The sequence below is a fragment of the Felis catus genome, chromosome E2 (genome assembly GCF_018350175.1).
Source record: "Felis catus isolate Fca126 chromosome E2, F.catus_Fca126_mat1.0, whole genome shotgun sequence".
NCBI classification, from domain to species: Eukaryota; Metazoa; Chordata; class Mammalia; order Carnivora; family Felidae; genus Felis; species Felis catus.
The window spans coordinates 17,650,748-17,675,673 of NC_058382.1; the positions used below are offsets into that span (position 1 = coordinate 17,650,748).

At 46.2% G+C, this 24,926-nt stretch overlaps 1 protein-coding gene across 1 annotated transcript; it reads left to right on the plus strand.

Moving 5' to 3' along the window:
* The first annotated feature begins 13,455 nt into the window (after positions 1-13,455).
* Positions 13,456-23,784, plus strand: PRODH2 (proline dehydrogenase 2). The gene is made up of 10 exons (XM_003997934.5): positions 13,456-13,699; positions 13,776-13,972; positions 14,053-14,191; positions 14,274-14,360; positions 18,145-18,225; positions 18,303-18,458; positions 18,535-18,701; positions 22,033-22,143; positions 22,542-22,627; positions 23,550-23,784. Exons 1-10 carry the CDS (start codon positions 13,523-13,525, stop codon positions 23,732-23,734), a joined length of 1,386 nt encoding a protein of 461 aa, XP_003997983.5. The 5' UTR covers positions 13,456-13,522; the 3' UTR covers positions 23,735-23,784.
* The last annotated feature ends 1,142 nt before the right edge of the window (positions 23,785-24,926 follow it).

Genomic DNA, 24,926 nt, shown 5'->3' on the forward strand with positions numbered 1-24,926 from the left:
ACTTCCGGTTTCCTCTTTGTCATTGCCTGAATCAATGTAGCAAGTACCTATTGCTTCTGTCTGTCCAGAATCTAGTCCCTTTTATTTATATAAATAACTATGAATAAGACAAGTTCTTGATTACAGCAAGCTCCTGGATCTGGCTGTGCCTGAAGTTAAAGCCACTTCTGGACTATAAATGCCCTCTCCACTTAGGCCAATCTGAATGATGACTCTAGTTAGTTGCAACATAAATGACCATCTTTTTTTTTTCTTTTTCTCCAATCAATGACCCTCTTTCTTAAGCCAGTTTGAATGGGCTTAATGGATACAAAATGGATCATTTTCAAGGAGCAGAGGCTCACTCAACCTCAAGCAGAGCTAAAAAAAAAAAAAAAAAGCATTTGTTTTACTAGTTACTAAGGGAAGAATAGTAATTCCATAGTTGATAGATGCCACCTTATTCAAATGATCAAAGTTAACATTATCAGTCATGGGATGAAATGGCATCATGGGCCCCCTGGTATGAAATACTGAGGATCTGACAGTATGTCAATGATATTCCTGACTAAAATACATAACCTGAATCTAATAATGAGAAATGCAGATAGGAATTAAAGGATATTCTAGAAATGAACTGGCCTGTAATCTTCATCTATGTCAAGGTCATGTAACACAAAGGAAGATTGAAAAAAAAGAACATTAAGGAATTGTTTCAGATTAAAGGAGACTAAAGAGACATCAGACCTGAGGGCAACACATAATTTCCAAAAAGGATATTATGGGGCCAACTGGCAAAAATGAATAAGGATTGGAGATTAGATAATAATATTATATCAGTGTTAATTCTATTATGCTATTGTTGCGTAAGAGAATGCCTTAGTCTTAGGAAATGTAAACTTATGCATTTAGGGTGAAAGGGCATTGTCTCTTCAGTTTACTCTCAAACAGCTGAGGGGGAAAAATGTGTCTATACACAGAGATAGAAAAGAATAAAACAAGTGTGGTAAAATGTTGACTGTTGGAGAGTGAGTGAAGTGTATTGGGATTCTTGGTACTATTCTTAGAAATTTTCCATATATCTGAAATTATGCTAAAAATTGAAAAATATATTGTAAAGGTGCAAGACAATGTCACAGAAGCAAAAAAAAAAACAACAAACAGGAAGTGCATCTGGGTCTCATGAGTTGTATAAATCTATCTGGTTCTTTTAATCTTTCATTGGTCCATTCATCTTTTGTCTGCATCCTTCCATTCTCTCCTTGTAGATATTTAGCTTCCCTCCTTGTCTATAATGATTGTATTTTGAGACATTGGCTGCCCCAGCTCTAAAGCACCATGAAGCCTAACACCACACAAATGCTTGACTCTGAAATGTAGTACCCTTATTCCAAATCTCAGAGAAGCCAAATCCTATTGGCCCAAGTTGGGTTAAGAAAAAGAAATCATAGGGGGAATAAATAATACCTAGAACTGGATGAAAAATGAAGATACCACCTATCAAAATCTGTTGAGTACATCAAAAGAAGTTCTTTGAAGGAAATTTATACCCTTCAATACTTACACTAGAAAGGAAGAAAGCTCCAGAGTCATGAACTAAGTGACTATCTTAAGAAACTAGAAAATGACATTTCACCAAAGAAGACATACAGATGGCCAACAGACACATGAAAAAATGGCCAACGTCACTCATTATCAGGGAAATGTAAATCAAAACTACAATGAGATATCACCTCACACCTGTCAAAATGGCTAAAATAAAAAACACAAGAAATAATAAGTGTTGGTGAGGATGTGGAGAAAAGGAAACTTCTTGCATTGTTGGTGGAATGCATACTGGTGCAGCCACTGTGGAAAACAGTATGGATGTTCCTTAAAAGCTTTAAATAGAAATATCTTACAATCCAGTAATTTTACTGCTGGGTATTTACCCCTTAAATGCAAAAACACTACTTCAAAGGGATATATGCACCCTATGTTTATTGCAGCATTATTTAGAATAGCTAAATTATGGAAGCAGTCCAAAGTCTATCAATAGATGAATGGATAAAGAAGATGTGGTATAGGGGTGCCTGAGTGGCTCAGTTGGTTGGATATCTGATTTTGGCTCAAGACATGATCTCACAGTTCATGGGTTCAAGCCCCATGTCCGGCTCTATGCTGATAGCTCAGTGCCTGGAGCCTGCTTCAGATTCTGTGTCTCCCTTTCTCTCTGCCCCTCCCCTGCTTGTGGCCTATCTCTCTCTCACTCTCTCTCTCAAAAATAAATAAACATTTAAAAAAAGACGTGGTATATATACACAACGGAATATTATCCAGACATAAAAAATAATGAAATCTTGCTTTTTGCAACAACACAGATGGAGCTAGAGAGTATATTACTAAACGAAATAAGTCAGAGAAAGAGAAATATCATATGATTTCACTTATATGTGGAATTTAGGAAACAAAACAAATGAACAAAAGAAAAAAGAGAGACAAACTAAGATTCTTAACTATAGAGAACAAATCAATGGTTACCAAAGGGGAGGTGTGAGGATATGGGTGAAATACATGAAGAGGATTAAAGAGTACACTTATCATGATGAGCACTGAGTAATGCATAGAATTATTAAATCGCTATATCATACTCCTGAAACTAATAGAACATTGTATATATGTATATTTTAAAGTTTATTTATTTTGAGAGAGAAAGACCATGCGCAAGTGAGGGAGGGGAAGAGAGAGGGAGAGAGAGAGAAAGTCCTAAGCAGGCTCCTCACTGTCAGTGTGGAGCCCAACATGGGGCTCGAACCCACAAACCCTGAGATCATGACCTGAGCTGAAATCAAGAGTCAGATGCTTAACCGACTAAGCTACACAGGCGCCCCAACATTGTATGTTAACTATACTGGAATTAAAATTAAAAACTCACTAAAATTTAATATAATAATAATAATGAAATGTTGGAAGATGTTTAAAAAGAAAAAAAAACTAGAAAATTAACCATAGAATAAACCCAAAGACAATAGAAAATTTCTCTACTTTTAAGAAAATTAAAATAAAGTTAATGAAAAATGTAGAATAGAGATTCTTTTTTAAAAAGCCAACACGATGTTCTTTGAAACTAACAAAATATACAAATCTTATTACAAAGAAGTCATCGAAGTTATGAATGAAAAGAACTGTGAAAAACAAGAAGAAAAAATAAAGTAAGAGCTTTCAGTCCTAATGGTGCTTTGTGAGGCTAAAGCAAGCCTGGAAACTGTAAGAATGTGTACGTGTTTGGGGGGGCTATGGAGAGCCATGACAGCCCTGGGGGTTAGGGGTCAGAGCCTAAGCAGACTGGGAGGGGTATGCACAGGAGGGTTGCCCAGAGTGGGCTGTTAGAGCCCTAGCATAGTGGAAAGGGCTGGTACGGAGGACAAGGGTAGCAGCAACAATGGGACATCAGTGAAATACAGAGGGATTGATCAAAGGAATAAATATATTAATGACAGCTAGATTTGTCACCATCAGAGAAGGGGCTTCGCGTGGACAAGAACGCATCATAAACCGAAGATAATGGTTAATCCATTCGGTGTCCCTGGGGTCCAGAAGAAAAAAGAAAAACAGCACAAAACAAAGTGCTCAGGCATAATTGTGTGCTCATGGGAGCATACGTTCATACAACCACTTTGTTTGGCTTTATCTACTAATTCTTTTTTTTTTTTTATTAAAAAGTTTTAAAATGTTTATTCATTTTTGAGAGAGACAGAGACAGAGTGCAAATAGGAGAGTGGCAGAGAGAGAGGGAAACACAGAATCTGAAGCAGGCTCCAGGCTCCGAGCTGTCAGCACAGAGCCTGTCACAGGGCTGGAACTCACAAACTCTGAGATCATGACTTGAGGAGAAGTTAGACGCTTAACTGACTCAGCCAGCCAGGCACCCCTCTACTAATTCTTAACATACACATGCCCTACTAACATATAAGTATACTCCTAGGTATATACCCAATAGAGATGCTTATATCTGTGAACAAAAGAGGCATAAACTAGAATGTTCATTGGTACCAGAATCCGGAGACAACCCAAGGGTCCATCAGGGAGAACAGATAACTCAGTTGTATGTTCATCCAATAGATACTATGACAATGAAGATACATGAACTACTGACTCAACAACGTGGACATATCTCAAAAACATAGTATTGAATCAGAGAAGTCAGACCCAAAAGAGAACACATTATGTTTCATCTGCTTAAAGTTAAAAGCAGGCAAAAACAATTTGTAGCATTAGAAATCAAGAGTGGCCGTCTTTGGGAGAGACGGAAACAGTGATTGGAATGTGACACAAGGAGGGCTTCCAGAGAGATGATAATGTTCTTTGACCAGCGTGCTAGTTACACAGATGTCACTTTCTGAAAATTTATCATACTGAACACTTGTGATACAGACACATTTCTTTATGTGTGTTTTACACTGTTAAAATTTTACATTTTATCTCTTAAGTGGCATTATGGTTGGACTTGCAATTTTCCTGTATGTGAACAATCAGCCATTCTGAACAACAAAAAATTATCATTTTCACTCTACTTACTTTACTACTTACTTTAGAATTTCATTTCAGAAAAAAGTCAGTATATTTCAAACAGTACCGAAAATGTTTATGCATTTGTATATATGTTGTCTTAATAACTTCAGATAATTAATAAACTTTTTTTTAACTCCTTTAAAGAAGGTTTCAACTTGTTTAGGGTGCGGACGCAGGGTCTAGCACTCCTGGTTCCTGACCTGTCTGTAGCGCCCTCCAAACAAGGTGGCAACCAAAAACATTTGTGCAAATTTCCAAAACTTCCACCAGGGGGCGGTACCGCCCCGTTGGAGAAGAACAAATCTAGCCTACGATTCTAAAGTGGTTTGTATATTTTGGTCTGTGCTGAAGATAAAAACTTGGTGGTGGTGATGGGAGCGTCTTCTGATGTTAAGTGGTCGCCGAGCCCCAATATTTAAGGCTGAGTAGGTGTGCAAGGGCACTGAGACACAGACAATCTCAGGAGTACGGGGTAGAGAGAGATTTTCCTAAAATTATTGCTGGAGAATTGTCAAGGCAGGAGTGATAGGAATTGAGGCTAGTTGAGATGGACCAGGATAAATCACGACGGTCTTCTTATGGTGTTTGTACTTTATCCTCTGAATGGTAGGAAGCCAGTAAATAGTTGAAATAACAGCAAACAGCATTCATGAGCCGTCTGCACATGCCAATCCCTATTCTAAGTTCTTTTTGTGGGTTTTCTCCTGGAACTGTTACCACTCATGAGCCCAATTGTTTTATCATCTAGTGTCCATTCACCCTTTTCCATGCTGACTCTTGGGAAGCAGCAATGCCTATTTCTTCACTTTAGGTAGGCTTTGTGCATTGGATGGATGTAGACCTCTACCTGGTGCTCCTGCAAATGGCCACTGGGATTTGGCCAAAGTATTTAACACTCCAACCCCAGTGATTGGCTTAGAGGTCATCAGGGAACCCAATCAGAACTAATGAAAGGACTCTGACCCCAAAGCTGTTCTCCCACTTAGAACTATTTCTCTTTGCTAATATTAAATCCCCTTTCCCTCTCACCACAAAATGGGTGACCACCCACAGGACCATCTGGAACTTCATTCAAGAATCTTCCATGGCTACTATTGAGCAAACCACTGTGTTCTGTTCTGCCAAGCACCAAAGATTCCCCACCTAGATTCTCCCCCTCCCAGCCTGTTATTTTCAACCTAACTTTACCCCAGTCTTAGATTTGTCCTTTGGGTAGGTCAGAATCTTTTGTTGTTGGTGTTGTGGCAGATTGTATTTTTCAAAGATGGCCACAAGATTTGCTCTTCTTACAATGTGACTTGACACTATCCACTGAAACATAAAATCTGTGCCCCCCCCCACACACCTTGATCTGGGTAGGTTTATGACTGTGGCAGAAATGACACTGTGTGACTTCCAAGACTAGGTCATAAAAGGCAACACAACTTCTTCTTCATTCCCTTAGGATGCTCACTCTAAGAACTTGACTACCATGCTGTAAAGAAGCCCAAGCATTTTACAGAGAGGAACTGAGCCCCCCAGCCCACTGCCTTGACTCAGCTTCCAGCCAACAGCCAGCACCAACTTGTCATATATGTGAGTACAACATCTGGAAAGTGCATCTTCCAGCCTCAAGTTGAGCTGTCCCTGCTCATACTGCATGGAACAGAAACAAGCTGGCCAAGCTGAGCCCTGTCCAAATTGCCAATCTGTAAGCAAAATAAATTACTGCTGTTGTTTTAAGCCACTAAGTTTAGGGGTAGTTTATTTTGCTGCGATAGATAACTGGAGAATTGCTTCTGTTGACTCTCACTCATGGTGGCTTTTTTTCTTGTGTGCTTGGTGATCTTTGAATGTGAACTTATTACTTGATCTTAGTTACCAGGAGTCCTACAAACTTAATTGGGGAAGCCTTCCTCCAGAGGGGATTTGCTTCTGGTTCCGGTGGTACTGAACGGGGCACAATTAACCTGGGTCTATCTCAGGTCCTCTCAGGGTCTTGGCTGAACTTGAGAGTATCAAGTCCACATGACCCACCTCTCTGATAGCCCAAGACTTAGCATCTCAATACCAATGCTGTCCTCAGCACTCTCAGGGCAGCTCTACCTGTCTCAACTGTCCCCTGCTCTATCCCCTGCCAGGTCATGATTTTTTTGAGGAGGTGATTCTTGGGGACTGTTTTACTTCTTGCAAGATCACAGCGACTCAAGAAGGGGGCAATTTATTCGTACTGCAGCAAGAAGGAATCTCTAAGTCCTGTATCCAACAAATGCCAAATAAATCCATTAAATCATTCATTTGTTGCACAAAAATTAAGTCCTGGGCTAACCACTGGGGATAAATTAATGACATAAACAAATGTGGTCCCTGCCCTCATGACAATCACAGTCTAGGTGTCATATTAACTAAGTATTTGCTCAAATAAGAATGAACGTGTCAGGAACTACAAGTAATGGTTAAACTTCCCCTCTCAGCAAGAGCTGCTCAGGGCAGGACTCATGGAGGGTGTGTCTTAAATCCTGAGAACTGAGGACATGTGGGAGTTAATTAGGCAAATAAGAAAGGAAAGTGTTTTCAGGGAAAAGGAACAGCAAGTGCAAAGGCCCTGAACTGGACGAAACCTGGTGTGTTCAAGGGACAGAAAGGAGTAAAAGAGGGTGGGAGTGGGGGAGCATAAGAACTAAGTGAGAGAAGTGAAGGGGCTAGACTTTGGGGGCCAGGGTTCTCAGCGGGGGTGAACATTTACTCACCAGGGGAGCTGGTGGCATTCCTAATGCCTAAAAGAGAGCAATTACATCAGACTCTGTGAGGTTGGGGGCCCAAATGTCAGAATTTTTAAAAGCTCACTGGATGCTGGAAACAACAGGTTAATGGATAAACAAGCTGAGGTGTATCCACACAACAGAATACTACTCAGTAGTCAAAAGGAGTAGAATTATTGATAAATGCAACAATTTACATGATCTCAGAGACATCATGCTAAGTGTAATAAGCCTGTCTCAAAGAGCTCATACTGTATGGCTGCATATATTTGACATTCTCAACAATACAAAACTACAGTGATGGAAAAGAGATCAGCGGTCATGGGGAGTTATGGGTGGGGAGAGGGTGTGGCTGCAAAAGGAGTGTTTTGGAATGGTGCAACTGTCCTTGCCCTGACTGCAATGGGGAGGTGGATGAAATGGATTTATACGTGTGTTAAAATTCATTGAACTGTACACCAAAGGGGGGAAAAGTTATTTTTATTGTATGATAATTAAAATAATCTCCTCAGGTGATCTCATTGTGTAGTCAATGTTGAGACACTGGTGATGGCCTTGAAGGCCATCCGAAGGAGTTTTTTCTCTCTCTTCAGAACCATGGGGAGCAAGGGAGGGGCATCCCTGAGATGGGAACCCCCCAGGATGATTCATACATTAAGGCTGGTCCGGGGAGTGGAACAGTCATTGGTCTGAAGGCGCCAGGGGGATGACACATATTTGCGCTTTTTCATGCATTCATTCAATAGCTATTCAGCACCTAAGTTGTGTTGCCTGTGTCTGGAGACTGCAGTTCACGGGGAAACAAAACAAAACAAAAACCTAAACTACTCCTTCCTCCTACCATGGAAGGAGAAAGGAGTAGTTTAAAGATGGCAAGGGGAAATCTGGGAAGGGAGTCAGAGCCAGTATCTCTGATCTCCCCACTTGGCTAGAGTCTCTGGGCTTGATTCCTGGAATCTGGGATTCTTATGGAAAAGTTTTTGGGGATCAGAGTGAGGGGACAGTGTTCCTCAGATGCCACACCTGATCAAAGTCTTTGTGCCTGTCACCCTTGGGACTGGGGTTTCCATGAAGATTTGAGGGGATGTCCCATTACCCATCCATGCGGTCTCCTGTGTATCTCTCCCCTTCTCCTCCTCCACTCTGTTCCTTCCTCATTATTAAGCCCCTGTTCCTGCTTCAGCCTCCTTCATGGCTTCTAGCCTTAGACCCCCTCTTTTATCTACTCTCCACTGGGCAGCCAGGGGGATCTTCTTTATTTTTTTTTCAGGGGGATCTTCTTTTTTTTTTTTTTAATAATTTATTTTTAAATTTACATCCAAGTTAGTTAGCATATAGTGCAACAATGATTTCAGGAGTAGATTCCTTAATGCCCCTTACCCATTTAGCCCATCCCCCCTCCCACAACCCCTCCAGTAACCCTCTGTTTGTTCTCTATATTTAAGAGTCTCTTCTGTTTTGTCCCCCTCCCTATTTTTATATTATTTTTGCTTCCCTTCTCTTATTTTCATCTGTTATGTATCTTAAAGTCCTCATATGAGTGAAGTCATATGATATTTGTCTTTCTCTGACTGACTAATTTCACTTAGCATAATACCCTCTAGTTCCATCCATGTAGTTGCAAAAGGCAAGATTTCATTCTTTCTGATTGCCAAGTAATACTCTATTGTATATATACACACCACATCTTCTTTATCCATTCATCCATCGATGGACATTTGGGCTCTTTCCACTTTGGCTATTGTTTATAGTGCTGCTATAAACATTGGGGTGCATGTGCCCCTTCGAAACAGCACATGTGTATCTAGGGGGATCTTCTTAAAGCCTAAATCTGAGTTTCTCTTCCCCAGCTAGAATCTTCCATGGCTCCCTAGTGTGCTCAAGGTAAAATCGGCTCTTTATAACAAATATTTAAGGTTCCTCACAATCTATTCCCAAAATACAATTTTGCTCCTGGCTTCTCTCCTCTCTCTACACCTCCCTAAACTCTAGTCCTCTTAATCTCCCAATGCACAGGTGTAGGAAGGCTTTGAACCTAGACCCTCAGCTTGTCTCCTACCCTTGAGGCTGCTCTGGCAGAGCTCTTGAGGAGCCTGGAAGGCCTAATAACATGATGGTTAAGAGACCAGAATCGGGGACTCCAGAGTCAATCTAAATTGTCACTGGTAGGAGACTGGACTAATAAATTATGGCTCTTGACCAGAACACTGGATTTACAGTAAATACATAGGATAAAGGAACATATTAGATGACATCACAAGAGTATAATCAGACAAACACAACATGTGGGGCATTCTACAAGACACCTGCTGTGGGCTTTTTTGGAAGGCTTTTTTTAAAAATCAGGAGGACTATACCACAAATATACCCCAAACACTAAAGAGACATAAGAACCAAATGCAAAGCATGAACCTGGATTGATTCTGGTTTAAAAATAATAGTAACATCTATGAGAGCCATTTTGGAGACATTTGGGGAAATCTGAACATGAGTGCAATATTAGACACGAAAGAATTATTGATATTTTCTTAGATGTGAGAATGGCGATGTGGGCATGTAGGAGAATATTCTTATTCTTTATTCTTAAGACGTGCATGCTGAGATGTTACAAGGTCTATAACTTTTTTTTAATCTTGGAGAGAGATGATGGGGGGAGAGGATCAGAGGGAGAGAGAATCTTAAGCAGGCTCTGTGCTCAGTGTGGAGCCTGATGTAGGGGTCGATCACCCTGGGATCATGACCTGAGCCAAAATCAAGAGTGGAGTGCTCAACTGACTGAGCCACCCAGGCACCCCTATAACTTACTTTCAAATGGTATGGGGGACACGTTTACATTAAGAGATAGGGGAAGAGGAGAGAAAAAGCAAATATGGCAAGGTTATTGGATCTAGGTGGAAGGTGTATAGGTGGTCTGTGGCCATTCTGGAAACCGTATCTGCAATTTTTTCATGTTAAGTGTCAGGAAAAATGAAGCCACCAATAATGAGAGCCCATACAATTGAACATCCTACAAATGTTAAAAACGAGACAGATCAGCAAACCGCAGAGAATATTAACAAAGCCAAAGTTGGTTGTTTGAAAAGATTAACAAGATTGATAAAATCCCTAGTTAGACTGATCAAGAAAAAAAAGAACAGAAATTGCCAATATCAAGAATGAAAGAGAGGCTGTCTCTACAAATTCTGCAGTTAGATTCGACAATTTAGATGAAGTGAGTATTCTTTGAAAAACGCAAGGTGTGAAAGCTTGTGAAATAGACAATAAGAAGCGTCCTATATTTATTTAAAAAATTGAATTCGTTATTGAAAACCTTCTCATAAAGAAAACAATTGGCCCAAATAGCCTTACTGGTGGATTCTGTCAAAGATTAAAAGAAGAAACAACACAGAACCTTTCAAATCTGAGATAGAGCTATGCACGCTGAGATGGAAATGATCTTTCAAAATACATCGCTAAGTAAAAAAAAAAAAAAAAAAAATCAAAGTACAAAGGAATAAGTAGTATTTTCTCATTCTGTAATAAATAAAGGAGATATGTAGGTGCACTTCTATGCGTAGTATATTCTGTCTTTGCAAAGATACCCCATTGCCTTAGAAGGAAGAAATTGAGGGGCTAAAATTCAGGAGCTGGAGAAATATTAATTTTTCACTCTGCCTCCTTTTGGATTGTTTTAATTTTTAAATATGAACTGTTGATGGAATAAAAAAAAACAGTTTAGGGGTGCCGGGGTGGCTCAGTCTGTTAAGCATCCGACTTTGGCTCAAGTCATGATCTCGCAGTTCGTGAGTACGAGCCCCGCATCGGGCTCTGTGCTGACAGTTTGAAGCCTGGAGGCAGCGTCAGATTCTGTGTCTCCCTCTCTCTCTGCTGCTCCCCCACTCGTGCTCTCTCTCTCTCTCTCTCTCTCTCTCTCTCTCTCTCTCTGAAAAATAAAGAAAACATTAAAGAAAACAGTTTAAAGACTTTTTTTAGCTCAAGCTTTGCTGGATTTATAATCTAATTCCAGTCACGTGTTCTGTGAATTGAGTCCTGAAGACAGACTACACAAAGAAGTGGTTAAAATCTTGAGGCCTTGGGTCTCACAGTTGGTGAGATCGAGTCCTGCACTGGGGCTGTCAGCATGGAGCCTGTTTGGAATTCTCTCCCTCTCTCTCTCTCTCTCTCTGCCGCTCTCCCACTTGTGCATACACACAAGTGTTCTCTCTCAATAAAAAAATAAACCTAAAAAAATCTTGAGGCCTGAGGTCTGGGGGACAATGTCATTAAGCCCACACTTGGCCATCAACTGGCTGTGTGATTTCAGGCAGGTATCTCCACCTCTCTGAGCCTCCGCTTTTGACACCCATGGATTACAGGCTCATGTGAGAGTCCCTGGATGCAGTACTCCAGGCGTGTTGTCACGCATTGTGGCCGGGAGACTTGAATGCTGCTCGGTGGCACTGGGAGAGAACTAGAAGATTGTGCCTGGGGCACAAGAGACCCCACGGGCCTCTTCCCTTTGTTATTTTTTAAATTTTTCAATTAAACACATTTTTTTTTTAATTTTAGAGAGAGAGAGAGCAGGAGAGGGGGCAGAGAGAGATGAAAAAAAATCTCAAGAAGGCTCCGTGCTCAGCGAGGAGCCCGATACAGGGCCCAATCCCACCACCGTGAGATCATGACCTGAACTGAAATCAAGAGTCAGATGCTCAACCAACCGAGCCACCCAGGGGCTCCTTGCCTTTGCTATTTTTAATCTATCTCCTTTCACTGTGATAAACCATAACGGTGAGTAAAACATCTCTTCTGAGTTCTGCGGATCCTTCTAGCCAATAACTGAACCTGAGGTGGTTTTAGAGATCCCCAAACACAGCAGCGATTAACAGTATATACCTCACCAAGAGCACAGGCACCAATGGGATTTTGCACACACAGTACCTAAAGATCACAGTCGGTACTTACTGAGCACATGTTGTGTCCCAGGCTGTGTGTGCACATGAACTCCCTGGATCCTCACAACAGCCCCATGAGACTGATACTCGGATTGATGTTTCATTTTTATCTTATTGTGAAATGTATCATCTATTCAGGGGTATAAAATGCAAATGTATGGCATTAAAAAATACTTAATAACATGAACAGCTGAATCATCAGGTTAAGAAAGGACAGCCCCCGTGTGCCCCTGCCCAGTTACAGCGCCTCTTCTCTGACTTTTGGGATAATCATTTCATTTACTGTGTTTTCTTTACAGTTTGACCACGCATGTACATATTCCTAACACTGCTGTCACTTCCTTTTCCTTGCTTTCAGGTGCATTGAACAGAAGAATGCAGCATATCCTGTTTGGTGTCTGGCTTCTTTCACTCACCGCTATGGGTGTGAGATATTTTTTTAATATATATTTTTTAAGTTTATTTATTTGGGGGAGGGGATGGGCAGAGAGAGAGAGAGAGAGGGAGAGAATCCCAAGCAGGCTCTACACTGTCAGCGTGGAGCCCGACATGGGGCTCGAGCCCATGAATTGTGAGATCATGACCTGAGCCAAAACCAAGAGCTGGACGCTCAACCGACCAAGCCACCCAGGCGCCCCTCTCCGTGTGTGAAATTTAACCATGTGGTTATATGCATCATTAGCCTGTTCTTTTTTCATTGCCGTATAGTAGTCCATTGTGTGAAGAGGCCACAATGTAGTTATCCATTCTCCAGCTGACAGAAATCTGGATGGTTTGCAGCTGTTACCAACACTGCAGTTGTAAACGTTCCTTCCTCTTCATGTTTCCCGATGGCGATGTTCTCGAGGTTCTCTTTCTCAACGTTCTCTACCCTATATGCTCAGCATGGTACAGCTGGGTTACAGGTTATGAGCATGTGTAAATTTATTCAGTAAGTAACGCTACAATCTTTCCCATTTGAAGATGAAGCACTTGCAACAAGAGAGGTTAAGTAACTTTCCCAAGATCCCAACACCAGACTGCCTTGAACCCAGGGGTCCTGGCTCCGGAGTCGCACTTTCGCTTAGCGTGGAGAGCACCTAGGAATTGTGAGCTGCTGTGCTGAGGGTGGTTGGGGGCTATTATTGGGGCTTTCCTCTCTTGTCCCGTTATTTTGAACTCTGTCCCCCTCAGTTAATAATTAACTGCCCCCCAAGGAGCCTATGATCCTAAAAGATTTGCCTTTCCCTGGCTACTGCCTGGTTAATCAGTCACTGTCCCTGGCCGGGCAAGGGGCACTTGGTAGACCTCTTTACTTGCTGTCGGAGCAGCTGGGGATTCATGATGCTCCGGACCTGTCGTGCGCTCTGTTCCCAGGCTGGGCCCTCCACTGGAGGCTGGCAGGCCCTAAACTTTGATGGTGGGGCTTTTCACCTCAAGGGCACGGGAGAGCTGACACGGGCTTTGCTGGTGTTACGGCTGTGTGCCTGGCCCCCTCTGGTCACACATGGCCTGGCGGTGAGCAGTGACCCTGGGGACGGGCCTGGGGGGTCCCCAGGGCTGGATGCTGAGCCCTTGCTCTGTGTCACTCCAGCTCCAGGCCTGGTCTCAGCGGCTCCTGGGCTCCCGGCTCTCGGGCGCACTTCTCCGAGCATCTGTCTACGGGCAGTTTGTAGCTGGTGAGACAGCAGAGGAGGTGAGGGGCTGCGTCCGGCAGCTCCAGGCCCTGGGCCTCCGGCCCCTGCTGGCCGTGCCCACTGAGGAGGAGCCCGACTCAGCTGTCAAGACTGGGTGAGTAGGGGCCAGGCCCTGGGAGGTTGGCAGGAAGGGGGGTGGCGGGCTCCAGAAGCTAATGCCTGCTGGCTGGGCAGCGAGGCCTGGTATGAGGGGAACCTCAGTGCTATGCTTCGGTGTGTGGACCTGTCACGAGGCCTCCTGGAGACCCCTGGCCCGACTGGGAACATCCTTATGCAGCTGAAGGTGACGGCGCTGACCAGCACTCGGCTCTGTGTAAGGGACAGACCGGATGGGGGAGGGGGGTATGGCTGCCTACCAGGTCCTCCTCACCACTCCACCCACTACCCTATTCCAGAAGGAGCTAACCACGTGGATCAGAAGACCAGGGGCTTCCTTGGAGCTGAGTCCTGAGAGGCTGGCAGAAGCCATGGACTCTGGGCAGGTAAAGACCTCAGGCTGGGGGAGAATGGATGGTTGGTGGGGAATGTGGGGGGAGCGGAGTTCTCTGCACTTGGATGTAGCAACCACCTGTAAGCGGGATATTCAAACTGTGTAGCTACTGCTACTCCCCAGGCTTAGAATAATCAGAATAAGGGGGCGCCTGGGTGGCGCAGTCGGTTAAGCGTCCGACTTCAGCCAGGTCACGATCTCGCGGTCCGTGAGTTCGAGCCCCGCGTCGGGCTTTGGGCTGATGGCTCAGAGCCTGGAGCCCGTTTCCGATTCTGTGTCTCCCTCTCTCTCTGCCCCTCCCCCGTTCATGCTCCGTCTCTCTCTGTCCCAAAAATAAATAAACGTTGAAAAAAAATTAAAAAAAAGAATAATCAGAATAAGTATGCTATAGCCCTGGGGTCTGGTCGGAAGAGATGGAATATGGGTCATCTGGGGGTCTTGGGGAGGGGCCTGGGGGCTGGGAGTTCTCAGAGGAGGGAATGAGATAGTGGCTCTTTACCAACTAGAAGAAAGTAATCAGTATTTGGTCAATCAATTCAGCTATGCTATGTGCTGAATGGCTGGGAGTTGTGATTAGGCCAGTGGGGTTTTGGTTAATTCATTCATTCCTTTCTTTTTATTTGCATACACTATTTTTACCCTCCCTGCCATTGGCATCTGGCTTCATGATGAACAGAGGGGCCCTCCTCCTCCCTGGGTCACTTGCTTTCCTTGGCATCCCTAAGAGGGTCACATCCCTAAGAGCATCACACCTGGTTTTCCTTTTTCATCTCTGCTGGCTCATTCTCCATCCTTTTGGGCTCTTCTCTGCCTGTCTCTTAAATATGGAGGTTCCCCAAGGCTAGGTCCTGGTTCCCTCCTCCTTACTCCTTAATCCCATCAATGGGGCCTTCTTACCCACCCTATAGCCTCAGTTTCCCCAGTCTGTACTAAAGAGGCCCACGTTTATCTCCAGCCCTAGCTTTTTCCCTGAGCCCCTGGATATCCTCCAGACCCCTCACACCTAGCAGGTCCTACCCTGGCTTGAGTGTCTCGCCAAGGCTGCTGCCCTTCCTGTCCCCATCTCAGAGACCTCCCCCTACCATTCCATGTCTCAGATTTGAGTCCCTACCCTCCCTGGTCTCCACAGTACAATTCACAACTGTCCTGTTCACTGTCATATCCTCAGCCCCTGGCACCTAGACGAGATATGATAAGTAGATGTTAAATAGATGGATAAATGGAGCAAGTGATTTTTAAGCAATAAATTAATAGCGAAGAACTTACTGATCACTCACAATGCACCACACACTCTCCTAAGTGGCTCATATATGTCTGAAGGAAATGTTTACCCTGCCTGTGAGTGGGTATATAGAGTGATGGTTAAGAACTCAGGGTTTGAAGGTGCCTGAGTGGCCCTGTCAAGTTAAGCATCCAACTCTTGATTTCAGCTCAGGTCATTATTTCATAGTTCGTGAGATTGAGCCCCAAGTCAGGCTCTGTGCTGTTAGCATGGAGCCTGCTTTGGATTCTCTCTCTCCCTTTCTCTCTGCCTCTCCCCAACTTGCTCTCTCTCTCTCTCTTTCTCTCTCAAAATAAATAAATAAACTTAAAAAAAAAAAAAAGAACTCAGGGTTTGAGGAAGCTGTGTGGCTTTGGACAAGTGGTCTCGCCTCTCTGTGCTTCAGTTTCCCTCTCTGTAAAATGGGGGATGATAACAGTCCCTACTTCAGGGAGGTGAAGATTACGGGAGTTAAATTCTTGGTGAGGTATGTGAAATAGCACCAGGCACCGCGCAGGACCTCGATGAGGGTGGCCATCGCATACAGCGAGTTTTGCCAGTTTACCCCAGAACTCCCCCGAGACTCTGCCCTCAATTCTCCGATTGAGGAAAAGATGACTGGGCAGGTGCCCCACCTCTTCCCTCCTTCTGGAGAGTTTTCTCCACTAAGATCCGGGGGAGGTTTGCCATGTTCTCACAGCCCCCAATTCTGGGGGAGTTCCATTAGCGGACTTAGGCCTACATCTCCATGTGGGTTCTGTTGGATATAATAGAACTAAGTCCCACCTGTTCCTCCTTCTTTAATTTCCCAATTTCTTTGAACTCACCTGGACTCCTTGCGTCACCCACGGCTCACATTGACCCTTGGAATCTCCATAACAAGATCGTAAGTTAGGGACAAATATTATTTCCACATTACAGATGTGTTAATTCCCTGAATGTTTATTGACCACCTACCATGTGTCAGGTGCTGTGCTCCTCCAGGGGTGGAGGGTGGAGGGGACGATGACCAAGACAAACTCCCTGTCCTTGCTGGTCAGGGAGAGGCAAGAGACACTCAATAATTAAAAGCCGATACGGAACACGTGTCAGTAAGCATCATAGGGAATAGTAAGGCTGAGGAAGGAGAGAGGAAAGCCCCAGATCGGGAGCTGCAAATTTGAACCAGGGAAAACCTCTCTGAGAAGGTGACATTGAAACAAAGACCTGGAGGAGAGGGGGGAGCGAGGTAAGTGGACATCTAGGGGAAGAGTGTTTCCCACAGAAGGAACAGCCAGAGCAAAGGCCCTGAGGCAGGAAGGTGCCAGGCGTGTTGCAAGACTAGCAGGGAGGCGGGAGTGCCTGGAGGCAGTGAGCTCGGAGAGCTGAGGAGAGGAAAGCAGAGGGGCCGGATGGGTGGAGCCTTGTGGGCTGCAGTGAGGCTCTGGCCTTAGATGAGGATACTGAGGCCCTAAGAGACCTAATACAAGGCAACACTTAATGGCACTTACTATGACCTAGCTACTGTTCTATGCACTTTCTATGTGTTAATTCCTAGTTATCTCACTCACCAACCTTCAGTCTTCTCCCTGGAAAATGGAGCTGGGAATAACCATCTACTGGGATCGTTGTGATGATTATATCAATAAGCTAGCATATGAAGTCATTTATTACAAATTGTTTAAAAAATTTTAATGTTTATTTTTTTATTAAAAAATTTTAATGTTTTAATTTATTTTTGAGAGAGAGACACACAGAGTGAGAGCAGGGGAGGGGCAGAGAGAGACGGAGACACAGAATCCAAAGCAGGCTCCAGGCTCCGAGCTGACAGCACAGAGCCCAATGCGGGGCTCGAACCCATGAATGACGAGATCGTGACCCGAGCTGAAGTCGGATGCTTAACTGACTGAGCCACCCAGGCACCCCATATATATATATATATATATATATATTTTTTTTTTTTTTTTAGAGAGACAGTGCTAGCAGTGGAGGGGCAGAGAGGGGGAGAGAATCTTAAGCAGGCTCTGTGCTCAGCCTACAACCTGACAAGGGGCTCTATCTCACAACTCTGAGATCATGACCTGAGCCAAAATCAAGAGTCGGATACTTAACCGACTGAGCCACGCAGACAGCCCGGAAATCACTTCTTATTACAATGACAACATATATTGAGCGCTTATCATGCGCTGGGCCCCTCCCATTCTTCTGTCAAGGCACACTCCACACAGCAACTCCATGAGGTAGGTGCCATTATCGTCTAATCATTGAAAAAATAGACAACAAATGAGGCCCAGAGAGGTTATACCACTCATCCAAGGCCATACAGTAGGTGGTGGAACCAGGATTCAAACCCAGATCCTGGGTTCTTGACCACTTTATTTCCCTCAATAAATAGTATCCGTGTGATACAGCTACTTTTCATATTTCTAACGATTTCTAAACAGTTTTCCCTTCTCGGTGGTGGGGGAGAGGAGACGTAGGCCCTGGAAGGATCCAGTAACCCGAGCCATTCTCGCCTCCCCTCCTGCTCCCCCAGGACCTTCAGGTCTCCTGCCTCAACGCCGAGCAAAACCGGCATCTCCAGGCCTCTCTGGGCCGCCTGCACCGGGTAGTACAGGTAACATCTTCTGTGGCCTGGCCCCACGACACCTCCTGGGCACCCTGACGTCTGACCACGGCCTCTCTCACCCTCAGCACGCCCGGGCCCAGCATGTGAGGCTCCTGGTGGACGCTGAGTACACCTTCCTGAACCCTGCGCTCTCTCTGCTGGTGGATGCCCTGGCCATGCGCTGGAACAGCCCCGGCGAAGGCGGGCCCTGGGTGTGGAACACTTACCAGGCCTATCTGCAGGTGTGTGGCACGCTCTGGGAGACGGAGGGTGGGGGTCCCGATGTCCTGACCCGAAGCTGCCGGGGTCCTCTGCCAGGACACACATGAGCGGCTGAGGCTGGCCGCCGAGGCCGCTGACAGGGCTGGCCTGGCCTTCGGAGTGAAGTTGGTACGAGGGGCATATCTGGACAAGGAGAGAGCGATGGCTCGGCACCAAGGGACAGAAGACCCCACTCAGCCTGACTATGAGGCTACCAATCGGAGGTAGGACTGGGCCAGACAGGCCTCTGAGATAAATGATAACCTCTAACCTCTCATCAGAGCGCACTACATGATGCTGAGCTTCCTGTGTATGTCCATGTATTACTTCCTCTCCCCGGTTTAGGACATCGTCCCTTCCCACCCTGAACAGCAGCCTCCTCTTCGGGCTCCCTGCATCCTCCTTTGTCCCTCCCCCTCCCCAGTCTGTTCCCTACCGGCAGCCAGAGGGAGTCTATTAATATTGAAGTCAAATCCTGTCCCTCTTCAGTTCAAAACCCTTCCATGGCTCCCACTGCACCTCAATAAACCCCAAATCCTTAAAGCAGCCCACAGCTCCCTCATGATCTGAGCTTGTCACCTCTCTGACTTCTCTTCCTCCCACTCTGCTCCTCACTCACTGCACTCCAGCCACACTGGCCTCCTCGATGATCCACAGGGCCTTTGCACTTCCTGTTCCCACTGCCTGGAATGTTCTCCCTCCACACAGCTGCATGGCTCAATCCCTCACCTCCTTACGTCTTTACTTATTGGTACCTTCTCAGGGGACCTTCCCTGCCCTCCCTATCAAAAACTAGAACGCCCACACCTACTCTCTTCCTGAATTTATTTTTCTCTTTAGCCTTTACTTACTGGCATCTGAGGTTCTATACACTTTCGTATTCAATTGCACATTGTCTGTCTCCCCCCTCTCTGGAGTGCGGGCTTGGGAGGGCAGGGGTTTCTGTTTTGTTCATTGCTGAACACCCAGTGCTTAGAATCATGCCTTCTGCATGGTAGCTTCTGTACAGGTCTGTTCAAAACATAAATAAACAACCCCAAGAAGTAGGTACTATTATTATCACCCCCCACTTCAGAGGGAGGAACCCAGGCACGGAGAGACGGAATCACTTACCCAAAGTCACATAGCTCGTAAGTAGCAGGGCCATGTTTTGAACCCAGCAGGCTGGCCCTACAACCTGCGTTCTTACTCACCTCCAATCATAGCGTGCTGGGAGCAAAGTATGGGTGAGCTCCTTGGGCCCCCATCCCAGGACCCTAGGAAGGAGGAAATTGTTCCTTTACCACATACTTTCTGATCACCTAATTTAGATCAGGACCTGTGCTGGACCCTGGTCCCAGTATCAACCAAGGTGGTCCCCAGGCCCTGTCTGTGTAAAGCTTACAAAGTCTACCTCCATTTCACATTGGATCCAGAAGAGGTTTCTAGAGATGCAGGGACTGACCCAAGTTTACAAGGCAAGTGGTCAAGCCATGGCTGGAACTGAGGCTTGCCTCCAAGGCCCATGAGGGCTCCTACATACGGTTGTGCCCCACAGGCTTAATCACTGGCACCATTATTATTTCTTTTTACTAAGATATAATTCATATACCATAAAATCCACCGCTTTAAAGTATACAATTCAGTGGATTTTAGTATATTCACAAGGTTGTGCAACCATCGCCACTAATTCCAGAACATTTCATCACCCCCCAAAAGAAACCCTGCATCCGTTAGCAGCCGTCACTCCCCATTCCTCTAATCTTTCTGTCTCTGTGGATTTGCATATTCTGGACATTCCCTATCAACGGAGTCGTAGAATGTATGGCCTTTCGTGCCTGGCCCCTTTCACTTAGCATAATGTTTTCAGGGTTGTTGGAACCATGTTGTTGGATGAATCAGTACTTCATTCCCTCATACGTCCAAATAATATTCCACTGTATGGACGTACCACATTTTGTTTGGCCACTCATCAGCTGACAGACATTTGGATCGCTTCCACTTTGGGCCATTGTGACTAGTGCTGCTATGAACATTCCTGAGCACATTTTTGTGCAAATATACACTTCCAATTCGCTTGAAAGCTCAATCCTCTAGGAGTGGAATCACTGGGTTATACAGTAACTCCCTGTTTAACTTTGTGAGGAACTGCCAGATGGTTTTCCAAAGCTGCTGCACCTTTTTACATTCACACATTATACGTTCTGAATACATAATAAATTTGTGTGATTAAAAATCACAATGATTCAAAAATGAATACAGGCATACCTCACTTCCACCCAAATCCCCATCTCATTTGGGAGGCTCCTCGCCCTCCACGGGTAACCACTTTTGTTAGTTTGTTACACATTTCCTAAGGTCCTTTATGCATAAATAGGCAAACACAAAGGTTTTGTGTGTCAGTGCACGAAAGGTATCATGCCTGCACGCCGCTCCCTGTTTTTCCACTCAACTGCTTATTTTAAAGGAAGAACAGTCTAGTGATAATAAATCCAGGCCCTGAAGCATCAGACAGCCTGGGCTGAAATCCCAGCCCAGCCACTTCTAGCTGTGTGACCTGGGGGCAAGCTTCAGTCTTCCCCTCTGTAAAATGGAAATAACCAGAACGTCTACCTCACGGAGCTGACCTGAGAGTGAGACGAGTGAATGTGTGTGTGTCAGGCAGGACCCCAGAGGAAACGGACTTCCAAGCAAAGGGCTTTAACTACAAAGAAACGTAGTAAAATGCACTCTCTTTATAGAGAATAGGAATATTGAGGGAGCCTGGAACCTACAACAGCATGAGGCTCTTAGGGCCCTTGTGCCGTAGCTGAGGAAGACGGGCCACCCTAGAGGAGATGTGGCCACCCACAGAGCAGACAGGGTGAGCCAGGGAGGGGGCTGAGGGGTGAACTACCCCAAGCTCTCTCCCCTCCCACCTTCTGATCTCCTGCCCATTACACCATGGGTGATACAGGCCATAAACGTCAGTTTCCTGGGTAGGGGGCAGAGGAGGTCAGAGGACAGATCTGGCAGTCTGTCCAACTCAACTAGCCTAGTACACGAAGTCCTTAGGGTAGCGCTTGGCCTGCAGCAAGCTGGGAAAGCATTTGCCAGTCCTCTTACCTTTCCATATCAGTGCCCAGGAGGGTCCTCATCCCTTCTCACGGCTGCCCGGCCCTCCACTCTCCATCCTGTGCCACCATTCGTTTCCGCCAGTCTCCACTTACAGACAGTTGGGTTATGGCTACTCGTGTTCTGTAGATAATGCTGCAGTGAATGACCTTAGGTAAATTTCATCTTGTGCACGTGATGTGGCCCTTTGCTGTGAGACTGCCATTGTGCCAGGGGCTTTGACACCCTCATCTTACTCCATCCTCAGCAGCGCTGTTAGGTGAACTTGAATTGTTACAGGAGAGGAAAAAGGCTCAGAGAAGGGCTAACCCTTGCGCCTGGTGCAGGCGGAATGGAGGGGCTTTCTGACTCCAGAGTACTTGCCCTTAGGCACCCCACCTCCCAAGGACGGGAGCCCTTAGTCCCTGGGGACTGACCCTTAATCAGCGGGTGCCATAAGCTGAAGAGATCATCTCCCTTCAGCTACAGCCGCTGTCTGGAGCTGATGCTGACCCATGTGTCCCACCGTGGCCCCATGTGCCACCTCATGGTGGCTTCCCACAATGAGGAATCTGTTCGCCAGGCAACCAAGCGGTATGTAGAAGAATGGAAATGCGTACCCACAAGAAGGCCCCCTTCCTTCCTCTCCCTTGCTCACATGCCAGGGTGGGCAGAGGGGTGGGTGGTGGACGTGGAATAGGGGGAGGAACGGTGAGGGGCCAGTAGGTCCGCAGGGGTTCTGGGGAGGCCGTTCAGACTAAACAAGACACTGCCCCTTATTTGCTGGGGCATAGAGAGGTCTGAGGGTCCCAGGGAAGGAGGTGGGACTCACTGGAGAGCTTTCCAGGGGCTTGAGAGCAGTGGTTATCTATCACTGGGTTTGGAAGTACTTCAAAATTTTAGTAACTGAAACAGCCATATGACTGCATAATGGCTGCTTTCAGCTCTGGATCCAGCCACTGTCTGACTTGACGATGTGGCCTTGTTTGTAGCATGTGGGAGCTGGGCATTCCTTTGGATGGGCCTGTCTGTTTTGGACAACTTCTTGGGATGTGTGACCACGTCTCCTTGGCATTAGGTATGTCAATGGCCCCTTCTCCCCATACCCGACCACCATGCCCCACCCAGTCCTAGGCCTCATTCCCTCCCAGCCACATCCCTTCTCGCATTCCCAACCAATGCCTGGCCAGCCTCCCATCCAGACCCTTCCGGATACATCTGTTGTTCCCATTATCTGAAGGCCTTGCCTGCCTGTCTCTGAGCCTGCTGTCTGTTGGTTTTGTTGGTGCTTGATCATGGTGTCTTATTTCCTGTGTGCTTTGTTATCTTTCCTGTGTTGTTCCCCTGGGTCTGAGACCAGAAGATTTATGTTTTCTTCTGCAGGCACTAAGGGGTACAAAACCACTTTACCCTAAATTCAGAGCTTGAGGTTTCTTGAGGCATCTCAGTGATGCAGCTTTGAGCTACAAATATGTGAGAGGGCTGATCCAAGGCCTCAGTCTCTCAGAGATGGGTTTCTGTTTTCTTCTGTGCTCCACTTACGGTCAAGGCCATCATTCCCTGTGAGTGGGGGAAGGTGGGAGGGTTGACTTCTGGTTAGCTCTTACACGGAGGGTGCAGCTTGATTTGGGGGAGTTCCCCATTACAACTCTCACCCTGGTCAGGCTCTGGGCCTCGATCTCTGCACCCCCTCAATTCTGCAAAGTCATCAAATAGCAGCTCACTTTTGCCTTCAGGGTGGAAGGACTTCCTGTGCATCCCTTCCCTCCGGGTGCTCACTTTCTCTTAATTTTGGATTAGTAAGCTCCTTACTCTTTTGGCAGTATTTTTATAACTTTAAGAAGATTTTCTAAATGTTTACTGCAGGATTTCTAGTTTTCTGAGTGGGAGATTTTATCCAACTCACCTAGTCTGCCATGTTCTCCGAAATGAAAGTCTCTGTTCCAGATGGGGCCTCACCCCAAACAGGTGTTCATACCCTGCCAACACTCTCCCCACAGGGCAGGCCGGCTATGCTGTGTATAAGTCCATCCCTTATGGTTCCCTGGAGGAGGTGATCCCCTACCTGATCCGGCGGGCCCAGGAGAACCGGAGTGTGCTGCATGGTGCCCGCAGGGAACAGAAGCTGCTCAGCCAAGAACTTCGGAGGAGGCTGCTGGGGCGGGGCCTGAGGGTTCCCCATTAGCACCCCCAGGAGTCCTGTGGTTAATAAAGATCCTGAGAGCTATTGCCCAAGCCGCTGTCCTGCACTGAAACCGCCTCCTTGGGGAAGGACTAATCTCAACCTCAGTCAGCCCATGCTAGGGAGACCTTTAGCTGACCCTGGAGCACAGCAAGGGCATTGATCAAAGACTTACGATGCCTCTCCCTAACCCCAAGGCAGCCTATCCTGCAATGGGCTTGGGATCAGTCAAGTAACTGATGTGGGTGCTTTCTTAACTCCAGTGGATGTCCAGATAAAGAGTAGACTTTGAGGTACTGCATCAAGAGGCCGGGAGGGGCAGAGAGGGAAGAGGCAAACCACTCATTCACTTGGTAAGCATTTACTGAGGCTCCTTCTGAGCTACACTCTGCGGTGAACAAGGCTGAGGACACAACAGTGCCGAAGACAACTCTGCAGGCCCTGCCTCACAGAGCTTAGTCAGTAGTGGTAGACAGATCCGTCTTCACACAAGGACAGCCTGGTGGATCAAGAGGGCTTCCCAGAGGATTCATAAGACTAACCAAGTGAATGCTGGGCAGAGCATTCAAAAGCAAGGGCATATGCATAGACAGAAAAGTGTGGAGCCGACGGGGGAGTGGGGAGACAGGGATGGAAGGGTAGGCAGGCCAGGTGATGCCATCTTGGATGCCAGACTTCAGGGCTTGGACTCCGTCCCAGGGGCGTCAGGATGCCCTGGGGAGTCGGGACAGTTTCAGGTAAGGGAGGGACAGAGTTAGGCCTGGCTTAATAAGATTTCCCTGGTGCCATGGAGAGGGTGTACCACAGTGGGGCGACAGGCTGGGAGCCGGAAGGAAGCTGGGGTAAGAAATCCCTGCAGGCAGCTGGAGCATGGCAGGGCTGTAACAAACTGAGGAGGGGGCTGGCTGATGGAAAGGACACTAGGAGGCTGAGTGGATAGGCCCTCGGCAGACAGACTGGATGGGAGGGAGACATTGCAGGGAGAGGCCCAAGGCTCTGGCTTGAAGAGGGGGGACCCTGAGATGGGGATTGGGGAAGAAATGCAGTTTGGGGGAGATATTACGGCAAGCGTGGGACCCAGTGGATGTGAGGGTCCCAGGGGATTCCCAGGGGGAGGTGTCCAGGACACTGCGGGCCCCAGGTTTGGGGCAAAGAGATGAGGCTGGGGCAAGGAAAGGGAGGAAACAGCCCACGG

Excerpts from the sequence above, each read along its gene's own strand:
- PRODH2 (XM_003997934.5), top strand. The coding sequence starts at position 13,523 with ATGATGCTCCGGACCTGTCGTGCGCTCTGTTCCCAGGCTGGGCCCTCC. Across the intron at positions 13,700-13,775 it reads TGGTCACACATGGCCTGGCG|CTCCAGGCCTGGTCTCAGCG; the intron begins GTGAGCAGTGAC and ends GTGTCACTCCAG. Across the intron at positions 14,361-18,144 it reads AAGCCATGGACTCTGGGCAG|GACCTTCAGGTCTCCTGCCT; the intron begins GTAAAGACCTCA and ends CTGCTCCCCCAG.